Consider the following 27,480-nt stretch of genomic DNA (forward strand, 5'->3'; position numbering starts at 1 on the left):
CTGCTTACCTGTTTTGCTGCTCCACGCTGCCAGTTCGGGCCAACTTTAATGCAGAACTCTACTACTTAAATATGCGCTCAAGCACAATGATTCACACCATACATGATGCCGTGTGCACTGCAAATTAATGGTGGGGATGTTACCAGTGAAAAACCTGCACCTAGCATTACTCTAATACTCTGTAGAAATCCACGAAATTGTTATAAATTGTTATATTAAAACTATTTGTTTTGTAAAAAGAACCCTAGATTTTCGAGCTGTGTACCCGAGTGTTATGTAACCCTGTTGGCTTTTCCATTTCATTCGCAGCGAGTCGTTGAGCGTGCAATGCTTCCACTGGGTCCTGACGCGCATGCAACATGACATGGACATGATTGTGAGCGACAAGAAACAGGCGCGTCTCTGGGCCAAGCGACTGCATGTAGCGCTTTTGGTAAGTCTCTTCCGTTCCGTTCCGTTCCAGCTCCATCTCCAGTTCCAGCTCCAGCTGCAGGTCCTGCCCCATCCCTGTATCCTTTCATCCTTGCATCCTGATCCCGGTGGCCACCTAAGCCGAGCCGAGAGTACAGTGTGTGTGCGGGTCTGTTGTTGTTTACTTTGGCGCTGTAAGTGCACTTTTGGGGGCACTCTTATGCCGCTCGACGATTGCCTCGGATTAAGCTGGGTGCCTGCCTCTTGGCACTGGGCTCCCAGTGCTCAAGCCAAGCTCCAAGCATCCTTTAAGCCCGCCGGAATGACGGCGAAACTTCAAATGAACAGCGAGCTTTGCCGGGGATTAGCCAGAGATGTGGCACAAAAGGTTTCCTTGATCTTTCCTGTGAAAGGGTTAAGGTTGTTTTCGAAACCAATTAGATTGATCAGAAGTGGAAATCATAGTTCAAGGAAGCCTTTTAACCGGTATTACAGATAGTTGGAAACTAACAGCTTCATTACCATTAACCAGACAAAGCCCAATTGATTCCGTTCACACCAAGACTATTTGGACTGGCCACATGTAGTGAAGGGCGTTTATAATTACACACATGTGTGTTAAGTGTCCTTCTGATAGTCAGATCCCAGGCTCATTACAATGCGCCACCACACACCATCTCTGGACCCTGCCTCGCCACTTTCCAATCAAGAGCTCCAGCGTCTGCCAAGTTAATGCTTACCAATTTTTTAATTAAAGACATTCCGGGAATTGCTGCAAAGCCTGCTGGCACTGCAGAAGCTAAAGGATGACAACAACGCGCGGGCCCTCTTCGATATGTTATTGAACAACGTGTGCTATGTCCTGGAGTATCGGGAGACGGTGCTGCATTTGTTAATGAACTACAATGAGGCGCACAGCACAAAGTGAGTACCCGAGCGAATAACCATTCCAACTATGCACACACATTCCGATTGAAAATAACTTGCCCTTCCGGCCATGCTAAAACCCTCGTACCCACTTCCACATCCAATACTCATACCCTGGGCATACCCATCACGGACCGAATTTGGAAACCATCTACCGGCCTGGCTGCATTGCTGATAGATAACGGCCACGACCCCGTGGCATCTGGAAATAAGCAAGCCAAACACACATCCTCTAATGGGATTACTACGAGCACTCGATGTAGTTGCCCCTTCTCCCCACCTCCCCCCACCGAAATATGCACTGCAGGCTGTCAGGATATCGCCGTTTCTGCCAGGATCTCTCGCCCCGACAATCAGGCATTGTTTGTCTTGGCGGCGTGCCTTTGTCTTGAGTCCTGCTCTGTTTGCTCGGCTATTTGCACAGATGTCTGCTGGGTCGCCAAAGCTCCCTGTTCATTCATAGTGCTGGCAAACCGGTGGTTTCCGCTCTCGATATGGCCAAATCTCAGTGGGAATTCAAAGCAGGCTATAAGTTATAATTAATTGTGCTCCTTTCAATTGGAAAGTAGGAGGGCTTTATGCCCAGGATAAAAGTAGAGTTTCTAGGCTTACCTAGTGGATCCCAAAAAGTCAAAAGTACTAATTCCATTTCAAATGCTGTTTCAACATTAATTTTGTATTTTACTCGAAGACCTACTTTTTATACATCAGCAAAGACAAGTCGATCGAATGTTTGTAGCTGTTTATTTTTGTATACAAGTTAGTAATTTAGGACATATAGTAATTTTTTGCCATATTGAGCTGTCCCTCAGTGTACAGCACTATTCCTGAATAGAGTTTAGTGAATGGACTTGCTGGTGAATGCGTGTGTTCCCCCAAAAAGCCGGCATCCCCAAATAAACTAGTTGCACATTCCTCGCGAGGCGGCGATGGGAGTTAAAGGCTAAAGGTTTAATTGATTTTACAAGCATGTGCTGTATGCGTGCTCTGGCATAAAAATTATGCCATTTACCAGAAGCCAAACCGTGTTTTTCAGTGTTGGTTTTTTTGGGGGCAAATCGTGCACCTTGGCTGCATCCTAATTGCCGAGTTAACAGCGCATACTCTGCACGAAAGCTGAATCGAGATTATTTCAATCGAAACGTGTGCCACACTGCGGCTACTTGATAAATCGCTGCAGAACATTGAATATAGTGCAGCTCCACAGATTCAGCACGATTTACTCGCAGATGAAGAGTGCTGTAAACTCATTACCTATATTTGATCGAGTTCATCTGGCAGATTGGGTTCATTGACACAGAAATCACACCATATACACCTATTTATTTCCAGCAATTGGTTAGGGACTAAAGAATACGATAGTACTCTTGCGTTTCTCAGTGCTTGCTTTTAAAAACTCTTCTAAAAATAAATGCATATGCATTGGCAGACCCTTTATAAATGGAAGCCACTGCGCAATCCATTTATATAATTGCGATTTTTTAGTCCCGAACATGAAGAGTTAGACTCACTTGAATATTTCTAAATGGCTGCACAAATTCGCCTGTCAAACAAACTCGACTCCGAGTGCTCTGTGTCGAGTGATACCTGCAATAAATGCCTGAAAATTTATTTCTGTGTCACAGACTCTGTGACAGTGGCAAAAAGATACCCTGGGTCGCCAAAGTTTCCTAGCCTGTCGGGCTGCATTTAATTAAATTATCTAACTCTAAGACATAAGCACCTTTGCTACAGTCCACAAAAGTTTTGAAGAAAAATAAAAGAAGTCTATTTTCTCGTTCCCTGCTATATGGTATTATTATTTCATAAATTCTGCTTTGGTCTTCAATTTAATTTGTGTATAAAAAAGCAAATAACCCCAAAGGCAACCTTCCGCCGGCGTTTAAAATTATTGTATATATTTAATTATTAATGTGTCATTTTGAATTCTTTCGCAATCCAGCAGATGTTTTTATATTCATTCGTTTATTGTTTTCCACTGAAGTGTTAGATATTGGCATTTTAATTTTTGATTAACATATGAAAATATTGCATTCGACCGCAAACATAATCCCTTAAGCTGTACATATGTTTTCAACCCAATTTAAATCAGACCAAATTACCCGACGCCTCGAAATGCAATAAATAAAAGAATGAGAAAATATATATTGCATATTTCTGTACTAAGCTTTTTTCGTTTAGTTTCACAAGCTAGCATAGTTCTTCAAGTATCATATGTACAAATCCCTGTACGAACCACTGTATCTGATGACACATAAACAGATAAACAAATTGTTGTGTGCCTGTTGGGTTTTACTGTCGACTATCAACGCATCACATCAGCCAGTTGGCTGGGCCCTAGTTAGTCGGTCTGAGCGGAGTCTGTTGGCTGGGGCACTGGCAATTTCAAAGCTTTGACTAAATTAATTTAGCGCGCAAACATGAAATTGACAGAGATTCGCCGGGGAGAGTTGGCTTGGTTCAGGAAACTCGTTGCGTTGCGATGCCAGCTACAATACGCAGATACAGATACAGATATAGATCCAGATACATTTACTCAACTCGCGTGTAACTGCAGCTGTGGGTTGTTGCTGGGCCAGCAACTGTGTGGCTTAATTGGAGCATGATTAATGCGGAGCCAGTTGAAAATAGTTGGTTTATACAATTTCATCGATTAAACATTAAGTTGAACAGCTTTCAATTAGGCAGGCTAATTGGCAATCATGCAAATTTCGCTGCCTTTTGAACTGCAATCAGTGTTTTGAGTGTCTGACAGATTAAAGATTTTTCGGTGTCAAGATGAATAATTTATGACCCCGTCTGGCTGCCACGTATCCGCTATCTCGCAGATTAATGCCACCCAGCTTACCTCTGATTTGCAGGCTCTGAGTAGTGCTGCCTTGACTTCAGCAACAAAGTTGGAGAACTTTACCAAACAGAAATCATAAATGAGATATTTCCAAAAGATCCAACATTTTGGTATCTAAAATATACATTTCGTTTGGAATGTGGAAACATGAATGTAAATGTGATAATAGTATACTCTTCTCTTCTATTCTCTGGTTGAGAAGCTTTGTTAGTTTTGTAAGCAAATCTGACTGTTAAGTGGCAAAGTATCTACAAAATGACCAGAACGACAGCACTAGCGCCGAGCTGCAATTGAGGCCCATCAGTCATTGTTGTTGTGGCTGTCATAATTAATAATATTTTCATTATAAACGTCTTAGCCCAACAACAAGAACGCGAACAACTGCCCCCAAATAGTCGGTCCGTTTGTGGGTGTTTCGGGCGCAATTACATTTTATCATTTATTCACCATGCGCTCAGGCTCGGCGCGAAGGCGATTCCCATCTTCCTGTTCCCGATTCCCGATTCCCCAATCCTCAACCCCTGAACCCTGCGAACCTCTGAGTGCTGACCAGCCCCAAAAACACCCAAGCCCAAGTGTTCTAATTAATTCTGTATGCTCAACCTGCTGCTTGAACTTCTTCATCCCACTTTCCCTGGCATTTTGCGGCTGTTGGCGTCCATTTAATCAGCGTAAACGCGAATATCAAATCAGGCGCAACAACAATAGCAGCACTTGCGAAAGCAGCCAAAGTTACAAAACCGCGTGCATACAAATTAATTATAAATAATTTATTAACGATTTATCTTTGTCCTGCTGCCAGGCTTCGCTGGTCACATGTGCTTGAGATTGAGTATGTGTGCAGAGAGAAAAACGGGCTGGTGAACTAGAGCTAATCTTTACTTAACACATTAAGCTCTTTTACCATAAACCGGATTCTCTAAAAACTATATTATAGATATACATATAAGCTGTTGAGATTTACTTAATAATACTTTAGATTCCTTCCACTTATGAAATTCCTTGAGATGTTTAGGGCTTAGTTATTCCTAAATATAGGATTTATTAAGTTTCAGAGCCTTTTCTCAGTGTAGAATGTAAATAGGAGTTGAAACAAATGGGTGGGGGTGACTCGATTTGCACCTGCGCATCATTAGGGCGGTGTAGGTGGGGAATCGATTTGGATCCGCTTGTAAAATGGTTTGTGGCATGCAAGATGTTGTGCAACTATCAAACCGCCCACCCGCCTATTCGCTGCGGTTACTTGGCGTTGTGGTCAGGTGGCACCAGCATCTACATCCACATCCGCATCCGTATCTGCAGCAGCAGAACCACCACCACCACCATCACCGCCATCTACCTCCGCGAATGGCAGTGTTGCTAAAATGTCTGACATGAAAGAAGCCAAATGTAGTCGTTATAGTATTCATTCAATGGCAAATAACTTTTTAAAAACCAAAAACAAATAATGTCTATTCAAGTAATAATAAAGCTAATAGCTTAGTCGAATAATTACTTACCAAAATATATAATTTAATCCAACTATTGGTATTTGACTGACTGACAGCTCGATTAGACCAGTTTACTAATCATTAGGAACACTATTAGATCCGAGGTTCCTTTAGTATTTGGTTTCATTTGGCTTGTGGGATTACCTACGATTTATATTTTTAAAATATTCTTTTTTTTTTTTGCTATTATCGCTGCCAACCCTAGTAAATAGTCAAAGCCATCACAGTCCGCAGCTACCAGCAGTTTTTGCACCACGCCGCTATTTATGCGGACACCACGGACATCTTTGCGGTAACATGGCCGTCATCGTGGCTGCGCTTGATTCATTTCACATTTGAGTTATCATCAAATGTGCACCACACGGCACCCGCAAACAGGACAGGAGCTTCGATATGGATACGGAATACAGAATGGGGAGGCATTCAAGATCCACGTGCACCACACCACACTCCATGCCCAATCACCATCCGAATCCCCATCCGAATCCCCATCCCAATCCCAATCCTTGCAGTCAACTGAGCGCCTTTATCATCAATTGCCAGTGCGCCCCAGATTCCTCCTGCTGTCAGTTGTGGTCACTGCCGACAGTTCTTGATCAATACAAATGGCCAAATATCTTGGAATTGGCTGGTGATTGCTAACTGGTTTCTATTCATCGGCTGCTTTATGCGGCTGTTGAACCTGGCTTGTTTAGCTCTATTATAGGCGTGTAATTTATTGGACCCTTAATTGCGTGGAGCTGCTCAGGTTGCATTGCCAGGGCCAAAGTATAAGATTTGGTTGGTTGGATTTAATATATGATGTATATTCTACTATAATTTTCTATTACTTTTATATAAATGTTCTTTTAAGTTGCTGTCCTAAAAATGGTGTTTTCAACTTGGATACCTTATTTGTAACTGTTAAGGAAAGCACTCTACTGTTTTGCCCATTAAAATAGTATACAAGATTGCACGTTGACTTTGCTGAAACATGCTTTTGATTTTTATTGAACCTCGCAAAACTACTATGCGCGTGCTTTTGAATTATTTGCCTGCTTAATTTCGCTTAATGTCTATCGTTACGCCATCAACTCCTGCAGGACTCCGGCGGGTCACTGAATGCCGGATAACCACTTTCATTACAAATTCATTTCCCCGGTCGCCGGCTCCCAGCTCCAGGCTCCCGGCTGCCGACTCTCGACTCCCGATTCCCGGCTCCCATGATCACCTCGCCAGCTGCGTTGTGGCACATTGACCGCATTCGAAAACGTCGATGATGCTGGAAGCTCCTGCAGCGAAGCTCCCAGGGGGCTTTCAAATTCGCAATGAATTTGCATAAATTTTTCGGCGGCAACGCTGCGACCTTTTTGGAAACATTTCACCATTTTCATCGCCAACGCAATGTTGCCAATTTTATGGACCTGGGACCCAGCAATTAGAGTGCTGAACTTTGAAGAACTTGAATGTGGATTCCTTCCACGTTGGAATACTAGAGGAAACGCTGTAGTCGAGTTTCTATCAGCATTGAAACTATTCCACTAGAGATTCTGAACAGAAATATATATACCTTGTAGGGTCGAAAATATAACATATATTACATTCCTTTAATCAAGTACGTACCTATATATGTACGTTTAACTGATATCATTATGTTCAATGTTTTCGAGATTATTTTCTATTTTCTATTATGAAAAAGGATGACTCCCCTGTTATTTAAGTATACAAAGGTAACTGCTAATGCTAAAATGCTTTTCTATATATAGGTAATCGTATACAACATAAAGGTTCTTACAAAAATATGTCGACATATTCCTTTAAATACCTATCGACGTGCATTTCCTCATTCTTATAATTGGTTACAAAACCTGTTCTCTATTATAGCCCTACTTTGCATACGCTTCCTGTTTCGCTTCGAATTGTCCTTTTCGATGACTTGCGCGATTTTCATTATTCAAACGACAATCAATCATTTTAACAAATTGACGTGCACAATGACGTTGGCTTTTATTTTTTGGGTATGGGTTGCCTAAAAACAAAGCGGACAGCTGATTTTGGCAGTTTGGCGGCTGTCTTCTGCCGCGTTTTCTTTTTTTTTCCAATTTCGTTGGTTGCCTTTTCACATTTTGAGGGTAATTTGCTAATTGGAGGCGTCATCGGCTTCGACAGAAAGGGCCACGCAACATCATCACTCAGCCCAAAATCGAGTTGGGTTAGTTAGTCAGTCATGGTGGGGCACTTTTCGTCCTGGCCGATGAGTGGGCCGAATGGCATTGGGCGGGGCTGTTTTCGTCCTTTTTAATGTGGTCGATGATATTCAATAAGTATTTTTGGGCCGTACGAAAGGTTATTGATGTGCGACTTTGATTTATGTCCATGAACATTTTCGTAAAAGTATAAAATGGACTGACTGCCAATGAATTAATTTCATTTTAGATCAAAATATTCTTAGAGAAATTAATGTGTTCGTTTGTAAAGGAAAGAGGATTGAATCGGATTTATTTTTATAAAATGCGACATTAATGATATAAATTTATCAAATTCCTAAAATTGTTCTTATTTTTAAACTTCGTTGGGAACCTATTGAAACTGAAAAACCATTTAACCCATAGTGGAAACTCCAAAGTTTATTAATTACTCAGGGTGTGGAATGAACATAAATATTTATTTTAAATTGAATTCGACCCCAATGAAATGTAGTTGAAAAAATTAAGTATTTGTCACATTTAATTGAATTGAAGCAATGTGGCATGCATTTTTTATAGAGATACGGGGCCAACATGCAACAAAATTCAATTTGGATACGTGTGCACACACATAATAAAGAATTTAATTACAATATATATTCATTTTGTTAACTAACCTCTGCACTCCAACTCCACAGGGTTTTCCTGCGCGATGTGGTGGAAACGGCCAACGTTTTCATTAAAATGATGGAGCGCTTCTGCCAGGACTCTGTGGTGGTGCAGGACAAGAAGCGCGGTGGTGGCGGCTCCCGGAAGAAGAAGCAGGCGGCGACCAAGTCCAAGCCACCAGCTGCACCACAGCCCACTGAGGTGAGGCCAAATGAAAAATAAAGTAGTCGGTTGGAGCTTTTCACGCTCACTGGGGAAAGGTTAGGTTTTGATTTTCGTGGAACTTAGGCTTAATTTAAAAATAATTACCAAAAATAATTACGAAACTGTAATTTCTTGCTGGAAGTCAACATCAATCTGTCCTCACATAGACTCTGTTAAATGTTTTATAAATAAATGGCCGCATTAAATAACTTTATTTAAGCCTGCTGGTCAGCACCCGCTGTGCAGGCCATAAAATACACCCTAAATTGCCAATAAAATTTAAAACGAATTGCAAACAGAAGCAAAGAAAAGGGCCATACACAAAAAACAATTGTCGTCTATGCCATGACCGTTGAAGATTTATGTGCTTGATCGTGAAATTTAATTGACTGAAAATATGAAGAAAAAAATACAAAAAGCGTATAGAAGCAGAAGCTTGTCCCAGCTACGCTTCTATTTTATTCAATTTTAACGACTGCGGCTTTTGTGTATTTTCTACCTCGTCGTGTGTGCGTAGTACTTCCGTGGTGCACAATTGCATGCGACCTTAGTTAACGCACTCGCAAACTACTTCGTTCTCTCACTCGCGGAAAATGGGAAAAACTTTCGCCAGTCGGTCCAGCAGGTTTCCGTTGTTTTTCCGCCGCTTTGACCCTTTTTAAAAGCTCAGCTCTGCGTTTTGTACAAGTTGTTTTTCCAGCATACGAGCAGATAAAGGTTAGAAGACTGTAATTGCGTTACTTAACATTTATGGCGGTCTTTAAAAGTTAATATTGTATTATTGACATTTCTTAAAATATCTATCTATATCTTTCTAACGGCTTTATTATTTGGTAATTGGTTACTACACATTAAGGTAATTTTATCTTTATGGCATTTCATTATTTTAGGAAATAGGCTGAGCCTATAAGAGCCGTGTAAGAGTATTTTAAAGTCGTCTATTTTCCCGGCTGCCCAGAGCCCTTTGTGTTCCTAACCATCTTTTGTTTTTGCACACTTTGTCGCGCTGGGAAAACGACGCACCACTGAGCGTGATTTCCGGGCAGTGGCCCCTGGCTTCTGGAGTTTTCCACAACAGTTTGCAACTGCATACTGGGAGGGCTGGCCAGTTTTGTGTCCTGCGATTTGGTCCTTTCGGCCGGGATGTGCAAGTAGGGCAAGGATATGGGAATTTTTACACGAATGCCGATGGCTGACGTGAACAAGATTAATTTTATTTTTGCAACAACCTTCAATTGTGTTAATTTTCGACATATTTATTTGTATAGTTGCGGTCGTGTAGCTGGGCTATTGTTATTGGGCCACGCACACGCGTTCAGCGCATCAATTTTTCAACAATTAATTTATAAATATTTGTCCTTGCCGCCAAGCGAAAAACATGACAATCGCCACGAGGGAACAAATATTTGCATGTCCCTTCCCTTTTGGCATGAAAAAGTTAAGCGTGCGACGAACAAAAAGATTTAATTGTGTAACGTGTAAAATAAGCATAAATTTAATGAATTTATAATAAAACAAGAGAGAACGCTATAGTCGAGTTCCCCGACTATCTGATACCCGTTACTCAGCTAGTGGAAGTGCGAAGGAGAGTCTTTAACACTGACAGTTTTTGGAGGCTTGTAGGCGTTAAAGTGGGCGTGGCAAAAAGTTTTTTGGCAAATCGATAGAAATTTACAAGTCTAATACAAAAATGGAAAGATATCAAAACATTTTTCAAAAGTGTGGGCGTGGCAGTTTTGGGCGGTTTGTGGGCGTTAGAGTGGGCGTAGCAAAAAGTTTTTTGGCAAATCGATAGAAATTTCCAAGACTAATACAAAAATGAAAAAATATCAAAACCTTTGTCAAAAGTGTGGGCGTGGCAGTTTTGGGCGGTTTGTGGGCGTTAGAGTGGGCGTGGCAACATGAATCGACAAACTTGCGCTGCGTCTATGTCCTTGGAGTCTGTATGCTTAATCTCAACTTTCTAGCTTTTGTAGTTCCTGAGATCTCGACGTTCATACGGACAGACGGACAGACGGACATGGCCAAATCGACTCGGCTATTGATCCTGATCAAGAATATACATATATCCTTTATATGGTCGGAAACGCTTCCTTCTGCCTGTTACATACTTTTCAAAAAATCTAGTATACCCTTTTATTCTACGATTAACAGGTATAATTATTGATTATAATGTATAATTAAATATAAATATTAATTAAAGTATTTATTATTTAAAGTAACTTAAAAGAGAGAGAACTTTATAGTCGAGTTTCCCCTTGCTCACCTAGTGGAAGTACGAACGGAAAATTTAACTTCTTTTTTGTCATAAAAGACCAAAGAAGAATAATATTAATAATATTATTATAATTATAATAAAAATAATAATAAATAATAGTTAAGTATGATGGTCCTTTTATTTGACAACTGAGACTTTCAAAAAATAGCAACATTTGGCATAGCCATTCCTTAAGAGTAATCACACGAAAATAATTACATTTTATAAGATTTGACCCATTTGTTGCACAAATAAGCATTACACTCGTAGATAGTGGTTTGAAATCCTTAGTTGCCTTTCATTATCTCATCCCAAGGGCTATCAAACTTCACATTTGTGAAAATTTCATTGAAAGGAACTATAAAGAAATATTATTAATTTCGTTACATCTATTAAAAAGCACCTACTTAATCCTGTCGTATCCAATTCAATTTTAAAAGTGTTTAACTTTTGCAAATGGAGATATTCCTCTCTCCCTTTTTTTTTTTCTGTCTCAGCCTCACCCTCCTTCTTTTCTTTTTCGGTAGGAATTTCGTGTATCGTAGTTGAAGAAACCTTCTCCTGATCATACAATTCTTCATCAAGTCGACTGCGACTGACGACAACACTTTTTTTATATTTTCGTCGCATATACTGCTCTAACTTAAGTTGATTGGGATTCGCGGATCGCTTACCAAAGGAACTTTTGCCTCTGGGAGCCACACCTAACTCGTCCCGGTAAATGGTAGGCTTATGAACCACGCGCGAAGAACTAATTACGGGGTACCGATGCTGGCCAGAATTTTCGATATGGAGTCTGTGTTCCTCATCGATCTCTTGGATTTCCTTTTCCAACGCTTGCACTTTTCCCACATCGTCTTTACCCGCTGCCACATCCCGCTCTATAATTAGACGAATTTTTCTGTAAGCGACATTCTGCTCTAGACCAGCTTTCCTTTTGGTTTGAATAAGCTTCTCCACATCAGCTTCAGGGTATTTGTATTTACAGGCCTTTTTAATCTGCACCTGCTTTTTTGCAATGTCACAAAGTTTTGGCAAAATGTGTCGATCGCGCAGATTGGTTGCCAACCACAATAAGAATTCCTTTTGTGTAATTGGCTGATTTGAAACCATGTCTATACGCGAATAACGCTTTTCGGAACCGCACCTCAAGGTCAGGACCAGATTGGTGTGCTTACTGCCTACTCGGGAGACCTTTCTGTCATGATTCAGATCAATAATTTCGTAAATGCAGTAGATTTTTCCAACACTTAGCCGCACAAAGGATCCGGTTACAGTCTCCTCGAAAATAGATTTTTCTAGTAAATTCTCCATCTCGTTTCGTTTTATGACTGCTCTACTTAGCTGTTCCCGGTCGAATACGTGTGCTTCATTTTTAAATTTCTCTGGCGGAACGTTTTGCGATACATTCTCCCACTCACTGTGTGGCGAGGAATCTCCGGAACAAGTCTCTATACCCATGATATTTACCTCCTTCCGCTTTTGTGCATTGCAATAATTACTAGCTTCAGTCTTCCCTGCACAGTCTTCGGAAAATTTGCCCTTGCTGAATTTGTTGTTCCGCATTGCCAATAATCGCTTAAAAGCATGAGCTTTATTGTCACCAGACTCCCGTTTATTTGTGATCTTACGTCTTGTCCATACGCGCTCATTCATTCTGTAATAGGGCTGTTTCCAACTTTAATGGAACGTTGAACTTGTTGTCCTCTAACTCAAAAATCTATTTCGATTCAATTCACTGAGACTTTGAAGTTTTGAAGGATCAGCATTGACACCCAATAAATGTCTATGGTGGCAATTTATCATAAAATACAGGTTTGATTTTTAGGTTAAGAAAATAATACACTTGTTCCAGAGCACACTTAAAAAAAAACAAGAGAGAACGCTATAGTCGAGTTCCCCGACTATCTGATACCCGTTACTCAGCTAGTGGAAGTGCGAAGGAGAGTCTTTAACACTGACAGTTTTTTGCGGTTTGTGGGCGTTAGTGTGGGCGTGGCAAAAAGTTTTTTGGCAAATCGATAGAAATTTAGAAGACTAATACAAAAATGAAAAAATATCAAAACATTTTTTAAAAGAGTGGGCGTGGCAGTTTTGGGCGGTTTGTGGGCGTGGCAACATGAATCGACAAACTTGCGCTGCGTCTATGTCTCTGGAGTCTGTATGCTTAGTCTCAACTTTCTACCTTTTGTAGTTCCTGAGATCTCGACGTTCATACGGACAGACAGACGGACATGGCCAAATCGACTCGGCTACTGATCCTGATCAAGAATATATATACTTTATATGGTCGGAAACGCTTCCTTCTGCCTGTTACATACTTTTCAACGAATCTAGTATACCCTTTTACTCTACGAGTAACGGGTATAAAAATATCAAAACATCTTTCAAAAGTTTCGGGCTGTTTGTGGGCGTTATAGTGGGCGTGGCAACATGGGTTAACAAACTTGCGCTGCGTCTATGTCTCTGGAGTCTGTATGCTTAGTCTCTAGCTTTCTTTCTAGCTTTTGTAGTTCCTGAGATCTCGACGTTCATTCGGACAGACAGACGGACATGGCCAGATCGACCCGGCTATTGATCCTGATCAAGAATATACATATATCCTTTATATGGTCGGAAACGCTTCCTTCTGACTGTTACATACTTTTCAACAAATCTAGTATACCCTTTTATTCTACGATTAACAGGTATAATTATTGATTATAATGTATAATTAAATATAAATATTAATTAAAGTATTTATTATTTAAAGTAACTTAAAAGAGAGAGAACTTTATAGTCGAGTTTCCCCTTGCTCAGCTAGTGGAAGTACGAACGGAAAATTTAACGACTTTTTTGTCATAAAAGGCCAAAGAAGAATAATATTAATAATATTATTATAATTATAATAAAAATAATAATAAATAATAGTTAAGTATGATGGTCCTTTTATTTGACAACTGAGACTTTCAAAAAATAGCAACATTTGGCATAGCCATTCCTTAAGAGTAATCACACGAAAATAATTACATTTTATAAGATTTGATCCATTTGTTGCACAAATAAGCATTACACTCGTAAATAGTGGTTTGAAATCCTTAGTTGCCTTTCATTATCTCATCCCAAGGGCTATCAAACTTCACATTTGTGAAAATTTCATTGAAAGGAACTATAAAGAAATATTATTAATTTCGTTACATCTATTAAAAAGCACCTACTTAATCCTGTCGTATCCAATTCAATTTTAAAAGTGTTTAACTTTTGCAAATGGAGATCTTCCTCTCTCCCTTTTTTTTTTTCTGTCTCAGCCTCACCCTCCTTCTTTTCTTTTTCGGTAGGAATTTCGTGTATCGTAGTTGAAGAAACCTTCTCCTGATCATACAATTCTTCATCAAGTCGACTGCGACTGACGACAACACTTTTTTTATATTTTCGTCGCATATACTGCTCTAACTTAAGTTGATTGGGATTCGCGGATCGCTTACCAAAGGAACTTTTGCCTCTGGGAGCCACACCTAACTCGTCCCGGTAAATGGTAGGCTTATGAACCACGCGCGAAGAACTAATTACGGGGTACCGATGCTGGCCAGAATTTTCGATATGGAGTCTGTGTTCCTCATCGATCTCTTGGATTTCCTTTTCCAACGCTTGCACTTTTCCCACATCGTCTTTACCCGCTGCCACATCCCGCTCTATAATTAGACGAATTTTTCTGTAAGCGACATTCTGCTCTAGACCAGCTTTCCTTTTGGTTTGAATAAGCTTCTCCACATCAGCTTCAGGGTATTTGTATTTACAGGCCTTTTTAATCTGCACCTGCTTTTTTGCAATGTCACAAAGTTTTGGCAAAATGTGTCGATCGCGCAGATTGGTTGCCAACCACAATAAGAATTCCTTTTGTGTAATTGGCTGATTTGAAACCATGTCTATACGCGAATAACGCTTTTCGGAACCGCACCTCAAGGTCAGGACCAGATTGGTGTGCTTACTGCCTACTCGGGAGACCTTTCTGTCATGATTCAGATCAATAATTTCGTAAATGCAGTAGATTTTTCCAACACTTAGCCGCACAAAGGATCCGGTTACAGTCTCCTCGAAAATAGATTTTTCTAGTAAATTCTCCATCTCGTTTCGTTTTATGACTGCTCTACTTAGCTGTTCCCGGTCGAATACGTGTGCTTCATTTTTAAATTTCTCTGGCGGAACGTTTTGCGATACATTCTCCCACTCACTGTGTGGCGAGGAATCTCCGGAACAAGTCTCTATACCCATGATATTTACCTCCTTCCGCTTTTGTGCATTGCAATAATTACTAGCTTCAGTCTTCCCTGCACAGTCTTCGGAAAATTTGCCCTTGCTGAATTTGTTGTTCCGCATTGCCAATAATCGCTTAAAAGCATGAGCTTTATTGTCACCAGACTCCCGTTTATTTGTGATCTTACGTCTTGTCCATACGCGCTCATTCATTCTGTAATAGGGCTGTTTCCAACTTTAATGGAACGTTGAACTTGTTGTCCTCTAACTCAAAAATCTATTTCGATTCAATTCACTGAGACTTTGAAGTTTTGAAGGATCAGCATTGACACCCAATAAATGTCTATGGTGGCAATTTATCATAAAATACAGGTTTGATTTTTAGGTTAAGAAAATAATACACTTGTTCCAGAGCACACTTAAAAAAAAACAAGAGAGAACGCTATAGTCGAGTTCCCCGACTATCTGATACCCGTTACTCAGCTAGTGGAAGTGCGAAGGAGAGTCTTTAACACTGACAGTTTTTTGCGGTTTGTGGGCGTTAGTGTGGGCGTGGCAAAAAGTTTTTTGGCAAATCGATAGAAATTTAGAAGACTAATACAAAAATGAAAAAATATCAAAACATTTTTTAAAAGAGTGGGCGTGGCAGTTTTGGGCGGTTTGTGGGCGTGGCAACATGAATCGACAAACTTGCGCTGCGTCTATGTCTCTGGAGTCTGTATGCTTAGTCTCAACTTTCTACCTTTTGTAGTTCCTGAGATCTCGACGTTCATACGGACAGACAGACGGACATGGCCAAATCGACTCGGCTACTGATCCTGATCAAGAATATATATACTTTATATGGTCGGAAACGCTTCCTTCTGCCTGTTACATACTTTTCAACGAATCTAGTATACCCTTTTACTCTACGTGTAACGGGTATAATAATGGTAGTAGTCAAGAAGTCTGATCGCCTACAATTTATCATTTTAATATTTGCAACATTTCATTAAATATTTAAATGCATATTCATTACATGTTTGTAATCTTTACTTTTGCATTGCGTTTTACAAAATTTCACTAATAGTAATTTTGAGAAATTATATTTGTATGCCCGTTAGATGGGTTTCGATAATGAATGAGATAAAAATACTTGGACAAATACAGGAGGACATCGACCATCGATTTACAATTAATATGCATTGTTAACAGGTCGAAAACGGGCAAAACGGCAAAAAAATGCGAAAACAATGGTTGAAATGTGTTCCTTTTTTTTGCAATCAGCAAATTAAAATTCATTGCTGTTACCGCTCTTTAAACTTTAAATAATTTAACTGAAATTATAGAAACTGTAATTTTAAGCTACATATGTACTGACATACTATGAACTGTTTTTTTATTCTATAAAATATTGAGTTATGCTTTGATCACACGTATTCGAAATGCCTTACAGCGATTTTAAAATACGAATTCGTATAACAAAAATTCCATTTTATAGCCATTTTATTTCCTATATAATATATTTAAATTTCATTTAAATGCTCACTTTGTGTTTTGTTACTTTTTCCGCCACTTGCAAATGGCTGACAAGTATTATTAGCTATCGGGTTATAATTACCACTGCCTGTGGTTTAATTAATTCTGCTGCTTCGATATATACGTAACGACTAATTTCCCGCTTTGATTATCCATTTGCACACAATGTCGAATCATAAATAATTTATTACTGCATAATTGCAGGAAGAATTGTCCAGCAAATGGGCTGAACTGGCAACGGAAGTGTGCAGCCTGCTGTCCTCGGAATTGGAAATGCCGGAGGATGAGCAGCCCATACCCTTCGATGCCGCCTCCGAGAAATCCATTGATGATCAGCGGTGAGTTAGTTGCAACTATTTTTATTCCTTCCTTCCTCTCTTCCCTTTCTCCTCCTTGTACCCCATATAACCCAGAGAACCGAATCCATTATTACCTGTTCGATTTGCAGTGGCACAACGTGTTCTTATTATGTTTCTTGGTCTTTCCCTACTTTCAGCGAGGATTGCATGATTCGCATAAATAAACTGCTCCGTTCCGAGAAACTGGACCAGGCCATCGCCCTTCTTCGGGCCGCCAGGTGAGTTGAAAGTGCCATTCCCTATTCCCTGGTCTCTGAACCCTGTTGCTAGGGCTCCAGACGTAATGCCTTTGTAAATCCGCATTTTTTAATAACTTGACATTGACCACGCCACGGAAAAGGTACGAAAGCAATTCGCATAATAAATTAACTCTAGTCAAAAAAAAATGGGGTAAAAAGACCGCTTGGTCGCTGTGTCCTTTAAGGCAACTTCACTGGCATTTATCGAATTTTATTTTCTTCCTGTTTATTTTTCATATCCTTTCTCTGCGCTCTTGCACGATGCCTTTCGCTGCCCTGCGTTGCTCTTAAATTAAATAGTTTTTATTTATTGTTAAGGCAGAGCACGCTGGCACCCCGGTAACTACAGATAATGGCAGTGCCCGGAATTCCTTGTCCCTGCTCTCATTTTCCCCCCCAGATAATAAGAAGAGTCCTGCCGCTTGCTGCTGCCCTCTGCATTTCGCACAGACAATTTCTCGGTGCGCGGTTTTTGTCCCAGCCGCCTGCAATTTTTCAGTCAACAAACCACAGAGTTGGCAAGGTGAGGTGGATGCTGGATGCTGGATGGATGATGCAGGACGGTTGATGGTGGAACCAGGTCAGAGGACCGGACCCCCTCTGCGCCTTTCAATTTAATTGCCCGCTCAATTATGTAAAGCCCATTGAAGACGCGCTCAAGAAATGTTTATTGTTTGCTCGGGAAAATTGCGTGAAAATAATTTATCTTTTTCGCGTCAACATTTAAATAGGGCCGCACCGTGCCAACACCACCCGCACAGAAACATCGGCAGATGTCGCCGAGTGTCAAAGGCTGGCTGGTTGTGCTGTGCTGTGCCAGAGCAATCGAAAACGTGGCTTAAATATTTCCAAGTCATTTAATTACAACCTCATTAAAATTTTCCACCTGCTGCCTGCCTGTTGGTTCTGCTCGGAGGAGCCGAGTCTCAAAGGAATCCAATCGATGGCATCTGCAAATAGGAGACCGAAAAGCTGGAGGCTTCAGTTCCTGCTCCTGCTCGGCTCTGCTCTCTGTGCAAATTGATTGGATATATTCGACGAAAGTGTTGCCAGTGAGATGACTCCACGGTGTGTGTGTGTGTGTAGAGGCTTTCTCGAAATTTATGTACATTTTAATTGTTGCCAACGAAAATTGTTGCATTAAAATGAATACAATTTTTGCTGTGCGACTCGGCTGCTGCAGTGGCAGCTTAAAAAGGTCTAGACGCTTTTTGTGCTAATAAATTAAAATGCTATATGCATATAGAGCACTGCCGAAGCATCCACCGCCCACTGCCCACGCCCTCGACCACGCCCCCTCACGGGACCCACTCCTTTGTCTGGGCATTGTCTGGAACTTTTTTGTTCCCCGTTGCCTGGCACTTTTTGCCACTCATTTTATTTCGCATACCCTGCCAAGAAGTCCCACTAATTGGATTTATGTACTTACGGTTTGCTTCATCTTTGCTAGATTGCTAGATCATAGAAGAATTTTAATTTTTATTTGAGTTTTATTAAATTTGGTATGTTATAGAAGGACTTCTTGGGTCTAATGAGTATTTACACTATTCAAGTATGTTAATTAAATATTTAAAATACATTTCTTTTTATAAGATAAGATGTATATAACTTTTCCTTCCAAATGCTTTATTATAATTTTCTAAAATTTGTACAAGTTTGTCATAGCGTCAGTGCATCTTTAAATCTTTTTATGCAGTACATATGTATATGTACTCGATTGAGAATGCAAAACATGAGGGTATTTTATACATTTTAGATGCCTTCGTTTCTGTTTTCTCCGTTGGCAATGAGAACGCTTTTGGGTAAGCAAAATATTGAAAATAAACTGGAGTTTTTGGGCCCAACACGCAGACATTCGTAATTTGGGTCTGGTGTGGCATGTGTGTAAGTGCATTGAGGATGATGTGTGCTGTGTTGTGTGTCTGTCCAGAATTTTTAAATAGTTGCCAAGTCACACTATTAGGGGGTTTTTTCATTTAAGTTGAGCGAGTGGGAAAAAATGAAATTGCTAGCTTTTCTGGGTTTTCCTACTCCGGCTGCTTTGGCTTTCGCCGGCGTTGGCTTAATGGGTGCCCAGAAATGTGTGCTTGGAAAAAAGCAAACTTTTAAGTGAAGTAAATGCGCAAAATGTTTATTCAAACTTCACTTTGGCTGCAACTTTCAGTACCGCCATCCACTCTGCCCCGCCCACTCTGGCCGCCTTTTAACTAAGCTTATTTAAGCGTCTGCTGATGCGCTTATTTAGCATAGCAACGGCAAGCTCTGCTTCCGCCTTTTATTTCGCCTTTGCACATTTCTTGTTGATTTTGTTGACTGGAAATATAAAGTATTTTCAGCATTTAAGTTGGTGTCCAAATGCATAGTGTTTAGTGTTGAATATAACAAATTTATAGTTTCGAGAATATATTATACCTCCTGAAACTTTATTTCAAGCAATCGATAAAATTAAATTCAGTTTTATTAAACGTATTTATTGAAATGAAAATTATTTCGATCTAAAAATGTTTTGCATATAATTTCAAAGCCATGCTATCTATTTTTAATTGTCCGTCAGAGAACATTTCTCCTTTGCTAATACTCAAAATTATAATTGTATGTTGCATTGGAAAATTTCAAACATTTCATTATGGCCTATTATAAATTTAATCACAAAATTTTAGGTGAAAGCACCTGGAATTTGAGCCGACTTAATCCATGGCATTGGCCAGAATATCGATTCATAATTAATCCAGTTTCATTCAATGTGATTAAAAATGTTTTGCCTTGCATCAGCAAATTTTTTCATTGAAATAAATAGTTTATCTGCTGGCGCGCACAGCACAACAATATGGAATACGATCGAACTAAAAAGCCAAAAGCCCCAAACCGCCGGCCCGATGGTTTTCATAGATTTTTCATGGTCCATAATTAACCAATATTCGCCCCTGACCAGCATAGTGGCACACTAAAAACCGCTAATTATCGCCACGCCACATCGCTGTAAAAGTTGCACGCAAAATATTGTCGCATAACTTTTAAATGAGCGCAGGCAAATGTTGATCCGAACCCAAACACTTTGCCCACCCCATGGATGGTGGGTTTCTGTGGGTTCTGTTGCACATTGTCCTATCCCTCTGGTGGCAACTAACGAGCTCCGAAAATGAGACCCGCAGGATTGCAGACACGGAGCAAAGAGCACATAGCGTGTACGCCACGGAGGACGCAGGACACTATGCAGGGGGCGTGGCCATGGGCATGTCAGTCAATTTATTGGCTGGAGGACAGCGGGAAACATAAGTTGCACTATCGCCTACAAGCACGACCACAAATAAGCATAAATATGTCGCTTAGAGGGACTTACTCCACATTCCTTACCAACTGCCTGCCTGCCACTGATATGGCCAAGAACCTCGCGCTTTCCACTGCCACAGCGGGCAAGGTCGTTCAATAGCACTGTAAGAAAAAGAGTATAGTTCTAGGTGTCTGTAAAAGAGCACAAGTTAATACATTTTATTGTATAGTTTGTATATGCATATTTTTTACATTTTTAGACAAACAAATGTGATCAAACGTTATTTATATATATAATTCGAAATTTAACTAAAATTTAAAGTTTAAATAGTAGTTTTATACATTTTAATGGCTGCCTGTGTAGTATTGAAATTATTTACCTGTGAGCTATACTATGCAATATCGATCTATTTTCATAAAGCTTTAGTATTATTTTTTAACTTTTTAAAGTTTTAACAAACAAATATGAATATCTCTTAATAATTTTTTCAGCTTACATTTATTTATTTTGCCAAAGAAATTTTCTAATAAAAGGACTAGTTGAAAATTCAGCGTTATTATATATTTGTACTATATATTTAAAATAAGTTCTAGGCTTTTTCGAGCACCGTAACCAAGGTCTCCCTCAATGTTTGCTCTATCTCTTCCTCGTTATGTTTTTGCTGTGCGTTGCATATTAAGCTGCTTTCAAATATTAAATTAACAGCGACCACGTTGCGAAAAGCCTGCAACGTTGCATCATCGGGGCAGTGGTAAGGGATTATATTGTGTGTGGCATCGAAAAAGGGAAAGAAAGAAGGCAGGACGCACACAACATGTGAAATGTTGGCCAAGTACAACGGGTGCTGTATCCTGGCGCAATTTTAAACGCATCAATTTCAGTTTGCCGGGGCTAAAAGCGCCTCTATTTCAGCTTTTTGTTGGATGTAGAAGATAATAATACTGTGGGCCTATTGTTGGAGCTTACATTTTTTGAATTTTGTGGGAAAATGGTTACCTAAAGTTAACAGCTTTCGTGTGCTAGCTTTTATGCGTATTGATTACTTTGGAATGAGGAATTAAACGAAAATTGGCATTTACATCGAGTTCTATGAGGTTGATTGTGAATTGGCCGAAGAAATCAAAAAAGCTGTACAAAATTATAAATAGCTATAAATGTTTAAAATTGCTGCAATTTCGGTAGTTTTGCGTTGGTAGAGAATGAAAATACAAAAAGGCATGATAAAGCATAGAAATTTGTATAATTTCAATAGAAGCTTAATTTAACTTATTTATTCAAGCTTTGGTAACGATATCCTGGTTAATACTTCAATTTCCCCTGTGTTCCCAAACTTAATGTAATATATTTTTCTGTTTTTGTTCTAACGCATCCTTTGTTGTGTATTCCGCAGGGAAGTTTGGCCGGAGAACGAAGTGTTCGGTGCAATTTCCGCTGCACCGGAAGACGAGCTGCTGCTCCTGCGTGAGATTTTCATGTACAACATTACAACAGGTGAGTGAAAAAAACCAAGAGAGAGAGTGGCTGAGTGAGATGCAGGTAAGGGACAGGACAACACCCATTGGCCACGATTTTAATTATTGTTTATTACTATGCATTATGGAAGAGCGTGCTGGCGCAAACTTCGCCTGACCGTTGTTTTAATTAAAAATGAAAATCTGCCACTTGGCTTTTGCGTGTCATTTATCTTGCGCCCGCGCCCTGCGCCCAACGTCCTTCGTCCTTAATTCAGCACATCGCAGTCCTGGACAGTTGGGGCCACTTCCGGTGCTGCATTTTGCATCTCCAGTCTATAAATTTGCTAGCTGAAATAAGCCAAATTATGGCGCAACTTTCAGTGCTGTCTGTCGATGTATGTATGTGTGTGTGCGCATGTCCTTGTTGCATTGTCTAAGTTTTTGCAGGCCCCGTTTGGCTTTTTGCCTTCTGGCCAAGAAGCCTCGTCCTTCGGGCCGCCAAAGTTCGCTTAACAAATTATCCAACAGAAATTCTTGCGCTTCATTAAAAGTAAAAAATGAGGCAGCAAAGGACGAGCATTTCCACGCCCCTTATCCCTATCCCTGTGTTTTCTTTGCTGTTTTCTGGCAGCTCCTCGCCATGCCGGACTAAATGAAAATATATTAAACGCGTAATTGTTTTATATTTTTTTGTTGTTGGCCAAGTGCATTGGTTTGTGAAATTCCTGTTGTTGGGACTCGTTCAATTTGAGAGTCAGCGGAGCGTTGACAATTCGATGCCCATTTCAGGTTCCTTGTCTGTCGTCTGCTGCCTGGCAGGATATTTTGTTTACTCTTGACATGACTTTTCAATTTGCCCTCAAAGCACCTGAAATGCAAAAGCCGCGCCATTTTTGTTGAGACTCGTCTAATGGCTTTTAGATTTTGACAACCTATACCTTCATCCATATGTTGCACATTCGGGCTTATTCCGTTTATATAGATACTATATATGCATTTATGTTCATGTATCTTATCGCCGCACTGCAGTTTCCGGCTTTCGTGCATTTCGCTTCGCAGAATTTGGAAGCTGCGGTGGCATGGAAAAGTTTTTGACAAGCGCTTTAAAACGCATCCATGGCTGACACTCTTATTCATTTTTTTTTGTTTTTTAATGAAATTTATACAATACAAGGACGCCAAAGATGTCGCTGCCAACGGAGAAGTTTTCAACTTTTGCTGCTCCGTGCAGTTAATCGAGATTTTTGTGTGCGAAAATTTATGATTTCCGCCGTGAAAGCAAAGTTATATCAAGAGTTTTTGTATGTTCGGTATATATCAGGTTTGCTCTTTAAACAAAGAGTTACGAGCCAGATGAACTACTTATTTTAAAAAAGTTTTTTGGGTAATAAACTCGACGTCTTTATTTATAAAAAGTAGAAGGCATTGTTGCAGTTGTTGGAGAACAAATTCAGCTTAAAGAGAAAATTTATATTTCAGTTAAAGCTTTAAATTCCAAGTGAAAGAAAAATGTTAATTTCGGATTGGTTTAAAGTCATGTTCTTGGATATTTGATACTAATAAGCAAACACCACTTTATATGTATTTCAAAATTTTAATAGACCAGAAACGCCATACCCCTTAAAGTTTTGGTGATCAAGGAATCCCTTTGTATTTTAAACTTAATTAAATTTCAATTTAAAGTAGCATACCCATATTGCCTTACAAATGGATTGAACAATGTCTGGACAATGCCCCTTTTTGGTTGTGGCTGAGTGTGCGAGTGGGCATGGCTGTGTGTGTGTGTGGGTGTGTGGGAGAGTGTGCGTGGGCGAGGTGCGCATCCTTTTGCTGTTTCGTCCGTGTCTGTGCCTTGGAGCGTCCATCCTGCCATTCTTCCATCCTGCCATCCGTCCATGAGTCCACGAGTCCACATGAAAGAGTCTCCGTTGGCGCTCAAACGCAGCGCTTAAAGCATTTGAAACCCTCCTTTATGTCTGCGTCATCGGTTTTATTTTTTACCCCATCGATAGGGTTGAGCTCGTTAAGCTTCTGAACAAAAGCGTGACCCGTTCTAATAGCGACCATGGGATTTGATGGGCAGCTTAACGCCCGCCGGCCATCAATAGATTGATGTTCAGTTGACAGTTTTGCCGGCTGCAACAATATGCATTTTGCAAAAGAGACATCAGACATATACCAAAAAATTCAGAGAATGACCAACTCCCACCACAAATTTATATAAAAGCTCATGCTAATGCCCCAGCCATAAAAACCGAATCAGTCCCCAAAGTGGCCATTGAATGGGACTGTGTGTGTCCCTCTCGCTTTTTGCCCTCGAACATTTTATTAATTACCGGCGACCGCAAGCTTTATGTAGTAAACTCCCTGCCTGTGGTTTGGCTTTAATTAATAATTTTTTACGTGACTTACCCATTGAATAGAGCATGTCGGCCAGGAAATCAGCCAGTATAAAAAAAATGTGCGACTTAGCAAGTTTCCTGCACTGAGATCTTTTTAAAACATTAACTTAATTATTGAATGTTTTCTTGCCCAACATCAAATTATCCTAACAAAATAAACAATTTTATGTACTAGATAACTAGAAAATTATATTTCTTCAGTTGGCCTTTAGTGTTTTCAGTTCCAGCTTAACTTAAACCTTTTCTCTCTTAACTCTGGATTTAAATGCCACCATGACTGTAAATATCTTCATCGTCAGACTTTCACCATTTATTGACAATACAAATTATTTATTCATCCGTCTAACTGGGTATAATTGAGTTGAATCGAATCGCATCCCCCCATTTAATTATTACACTTCATATTAAATTGGCTTTGTGCAAGAGTGCCGGACGTTGGGCAAGACAAACAGCAAGTGCATTGACACTTTGCATAATTTATAACACTTGTCTGTGTGGGCTCTCGTACCCCTGGATACATATGCAGTGCTTGTTTCAATTTCCAATTGAAATGCAAACTTAATTCCGGACGGCAAAAAGAGAAATACACATCGCAGGATCGCAGGAGGTGTGAGAATACTGCATGAGAGTCGAGAGTCTGTTTGCTTAGTTAAATCTTAATCAAGTTGCTTCGTTGATTTCGATTTGTGGCGCGCATAATAAATGAGGAGTCCTTTGTCCCGCCGCTTCCGGATCCCCCTGGCAAAGCCAAATCAACGCCCAGGACTCGTACAAAAATAACACAAAAATCCACTCAAGTGTTAAAACAAGAATAAAAAAACAAAAACACAAAAAAAAAGAAAAAACCAAGCAGAAAAAATGCCAAGCGCTAACGGGGACAGTGAATATATTTGTGTATATGTGTATTATTTCAAGTCCTGCCAAGTCTGTGCGCCAAGTCCTTAACTGATTTCCCAGCGCAAACAAGTTGGTCTCTCCAGTTGTCGTTGTTTTGGTCCTGCGTCCTGAATCCTGAATCCTGTGTCCTGTGTCCCCTGTCTTCTTCTGCTCCTGCTGCACCCCGCTCTTTGTCCCGCATAAAAATACAAAGTTTATGTTATGAACACAAATAAAAACAAAAGCACACAACAAAGCTCGCCCAAGAACAACAGAAAGTGCGCAAAAAATACGAGCCGGGAAAGGAATAAAATACAATAAAATGAAATAAAATATCCACAACAGCACACAGCAAGAACAGAGTCATTTGGACACTACCGACCTGCACACAGAGAATAAAAATATAGTATTTCTAATATACTGGCTATAGTGCGAACTTATTTAGAGTAAGTAAGAGCTACTTCTGAACTTATTTATAAATACATTTCGTAATATAAACGAAGTTGAACTAACTTTAGTTCAGTACAATGATTTTACACGCATAAATAAATCTACAAAGGGGCTTATGTACTCTCTTGCAATCATTTGATGCTGGTGATTCTATCCCTTCGATTTTCGATCGCTTTATGATAGCATTTTCTTTGGGTGTAAGATTCCTACCCCCTTTTAGCAGTATATTTGCAAGTTGACGTGTCGTGTCTGCTGTCCCCGTTTTCCAAATCCACTGCCACAAGGAGTGCGATACCAGACGTCAACCACAACACCCATCAGCACACACTGCCACTCCTATATGTACGAGTATATGTACATGTAGTGAACCGAGAGTTTTGGATCTGGATCTGGATGCGGATGCGGATGCGAGTGCGGATGGTCCGGTGATGACACTTACTCAATTAGGTGACTTTTCTCGACACTGATTTGCCTTTCTGCTGGCCATTTTTATTGGGTCGTAACTTTCTGCTGGAGAGCTATCCTCTTCGTTTACCTTGATTAGTTTAATTTGCTGGCTTTTCATCATACAGAACTCACTTTTAGTTTTTAAATTTTGCAAATAATTTCATAATATCTTTGGTAAAACCGCTTACTTATGTGAATGTGCTCTATTTTCTAGTTTTTCAAATAACCAGCGGGCTTAAACTTTAAACCCATATTTGGCTTCCATTTCAGCACAGAAATGGATAAAATTAATTTTTCATAAAGAATTAATATTTGGGAACGGTGCACAAACTTAATGCGAGGCTATGTGTAATTCAAAACCTGTATGCGATTAAATTTAGCAAAATTTACATTGTGCTCGTTTACCTTCTGTTTTTTTATTTGCCCATTCGTCTCGCTATTTTTTCTGTTTTTCATAAATAAACACACACAAACCGCACCTGTGCTCTCACTTTTCTCGTGGGATTTTCGGGCCTCCCACAGTTGGCGGCAATGACATTCAAAATGTGTAATGTGAAAAAGTAGCCGAAAAATTTAACTTTAAATTGAAAAAACAAAAAGTTTGTTGGCGGTGGCAGAGACTTTAGAATCCTGCTTGGAAAAAACAACAAAAATGCGGAAAAAACTTGTGTGCGGAATTTTACCTCTAGTAAACATAAAACGCTGCATACTTTGGGGACACTACCTCGCAACTGGGCGACAATAAAAAGCAAGGAAGGCGGTGAGACCGATAGCGGAGTTTGGGGCAAGGGAAATAGAAAGGGGTGAAGAGGTGGGGAAAAGTCATAACGAGTGCAAAACCATGAAATGAAATCGTTACCGCCCCAGGACCCCTTTCACCTGATTTTCCCAGAACATTTGGCTATATTGGAATACCCTTATCAAACGCTGACACGTGAGGAATTTATTTTTCCTTGTCCAAAAGCTAAAAGCTCAACCACAAAATTTGCAATCTCTTAGAGCGCTAACGGCTTACAAAGTATTACGTGCAAGTCTAAGCCTAACGACGATTAAATTGTGTAATATTGGAATGAAAAAGTCAGTCATAGTATACAACATTTGCTAAATGAATTATCAAGTGTTAATATTGTTTGTATACTGCTAAAAAGAATGCCGTTTTATCCGTTTTGTTAAAGGAATTAAAAATACCTCTGGCCAGAAATAAAATTCATTCGACACTGGAGCACAGGAATCCAAAAATATTTTTATAAAAATGAGATT

The 27,480-nt window shown here is 39.9% G+C and overlaps 3 protein-coding genes across 5 annotated transcripts in view; 1 reads left to right on the top strand and 2 right to left on the bottom strand.

Annotated features, from left to right (window-relative positions):
* LOC122618967 (protein timeless homolog) overlaps positions 1-27,480 on the top strand; it is a 75,094-nt gene that overhangs the window by 10,430 nt on the left and 37,184 nt on the right. The window contains exons 6-11 of the mRNA XM_043795566.1: positions 310-433; positions 1,169-1,335; positions 8,540-8,711; positions 16,927-17,060; positions 17,219-17,299; positions 21,982-22,082. Of these exons, the coding sequence (XP_043651501.1) occupies positions 310-433; positions 1,169-1,335; positions 8,540-8,711; positions 16,927-17,060; positions 17,219-17,299; positions 21,982-22,082 (779 nt within the window). The remainder of the gene's footprint in view (positions 1-309; positions 434-1,168; positions 1,336-8,539; positions 8,712-16,926; positions 17,061-17,218; positions 17,300-21,981; positions 22,083-27,480) is intronic.
* LOC122618969 (RNA polymerase-associated protein Rtf1-like) lies at positions 11,113-12,812 on the bottom strand. Of its 2 annotated transcripts, XM_043795569.1 has the most exons (3): positions 12,509-12,812; positions 11,379-12,001; positions 11,113-11,329 (listed from the first exon to the last, which is right to left on the bottom strand). In XM_043795569.1, the coding sequence occupies exons 1-3, from the start codon at positions 12,625-12,627 to the stop codon at positions 11,259-11,261; spliced, it is 813 nt and encodes a 270-aa protein (XP_043651504.1). In that variant the 5' UTR covers positions 12,628-12,812; the 3' UTR covers positions 11,113-11,258. The 2 variants fall into 2 exon arrangements, with proteins under 2 accessions (XP_043651504.1, XP_043651503.1); XM_043795568.1 differs by having other exon boundaries at positions 11,379-12,811.
* On the bottom strand, positions 13,900-15,602 carry LOC122618970 (RNA polymerase-associated protein Rtf1-like). 2 transcript variants are annotated; one of them, XM_043795572.1, is made up of 3 exons: positions 15,299-15,602; positions 14,169-14,791; positions 13,900-14,119 (listed from the first exon to the last, which is right to left on the bottom strand). In XM_043795572.1, exons 1-3 carry the CDS (start codon positions 15,415-15,417, stop codon positions 14,049-14,051), a joined length of 813 nt encoding a protein of 270 aa, XP_043651507.1. In that variant the 5' UTR covers positions 15,418-15,602; the 3' UTR covers positions 13,900-14,048. The 2 variants fall into 2 exon arrangements, with proteins under 2 accessions (XP_043651507.1, XP_043651506.1); XM_043795571.1 differs by having other exon boundaries at positions 14,169-15,601.

The sequence above is a fragment of the Drosophila teissieri genome, chromosome 3R (genome assembly GCF_016746235.2).
Source record: "Drosophila teissieri strain GT53w chromosome 3R, Prin_Dtei_1.1, whole genome shotgun sequence".
Taxonomy (NCBI): Eukaryota; Metazoa; Arthropoda; class Insecta; order Diptera; family Drosophilidae; genus Drosophila; species Drosophila teissieri.

Coding starts and splice junctions, on each gene's coding strand:
- LOC122618969 (XM_043795568.1), bottom strand. CDS start 12,627: ATGAATGAGCGCGTATGGACAAGACGTAAGATCACAAATAAACGGGAG. Junction 11,330..11,378: donor ATTGGATACGACAGGATTAA/GTAGGTGCTTTT, acceptor ATTTCTTTATAG/TTCCTTTCAATGAAATTTTC.
- LOC122618970 (XM_043795571.1), bottom strand. CDS start 15,417: ATGAATGAGCGCGTATGGACAAGACGTAAGATCACAAATAAACGGGAG. Junction 14,120..14,168: donor ATTGGATACGACAGGATTAA/GTAGGTGCTTTT, acceptor ATTTCTTTATAG/TTCCTTTCAATGAAATTTTC.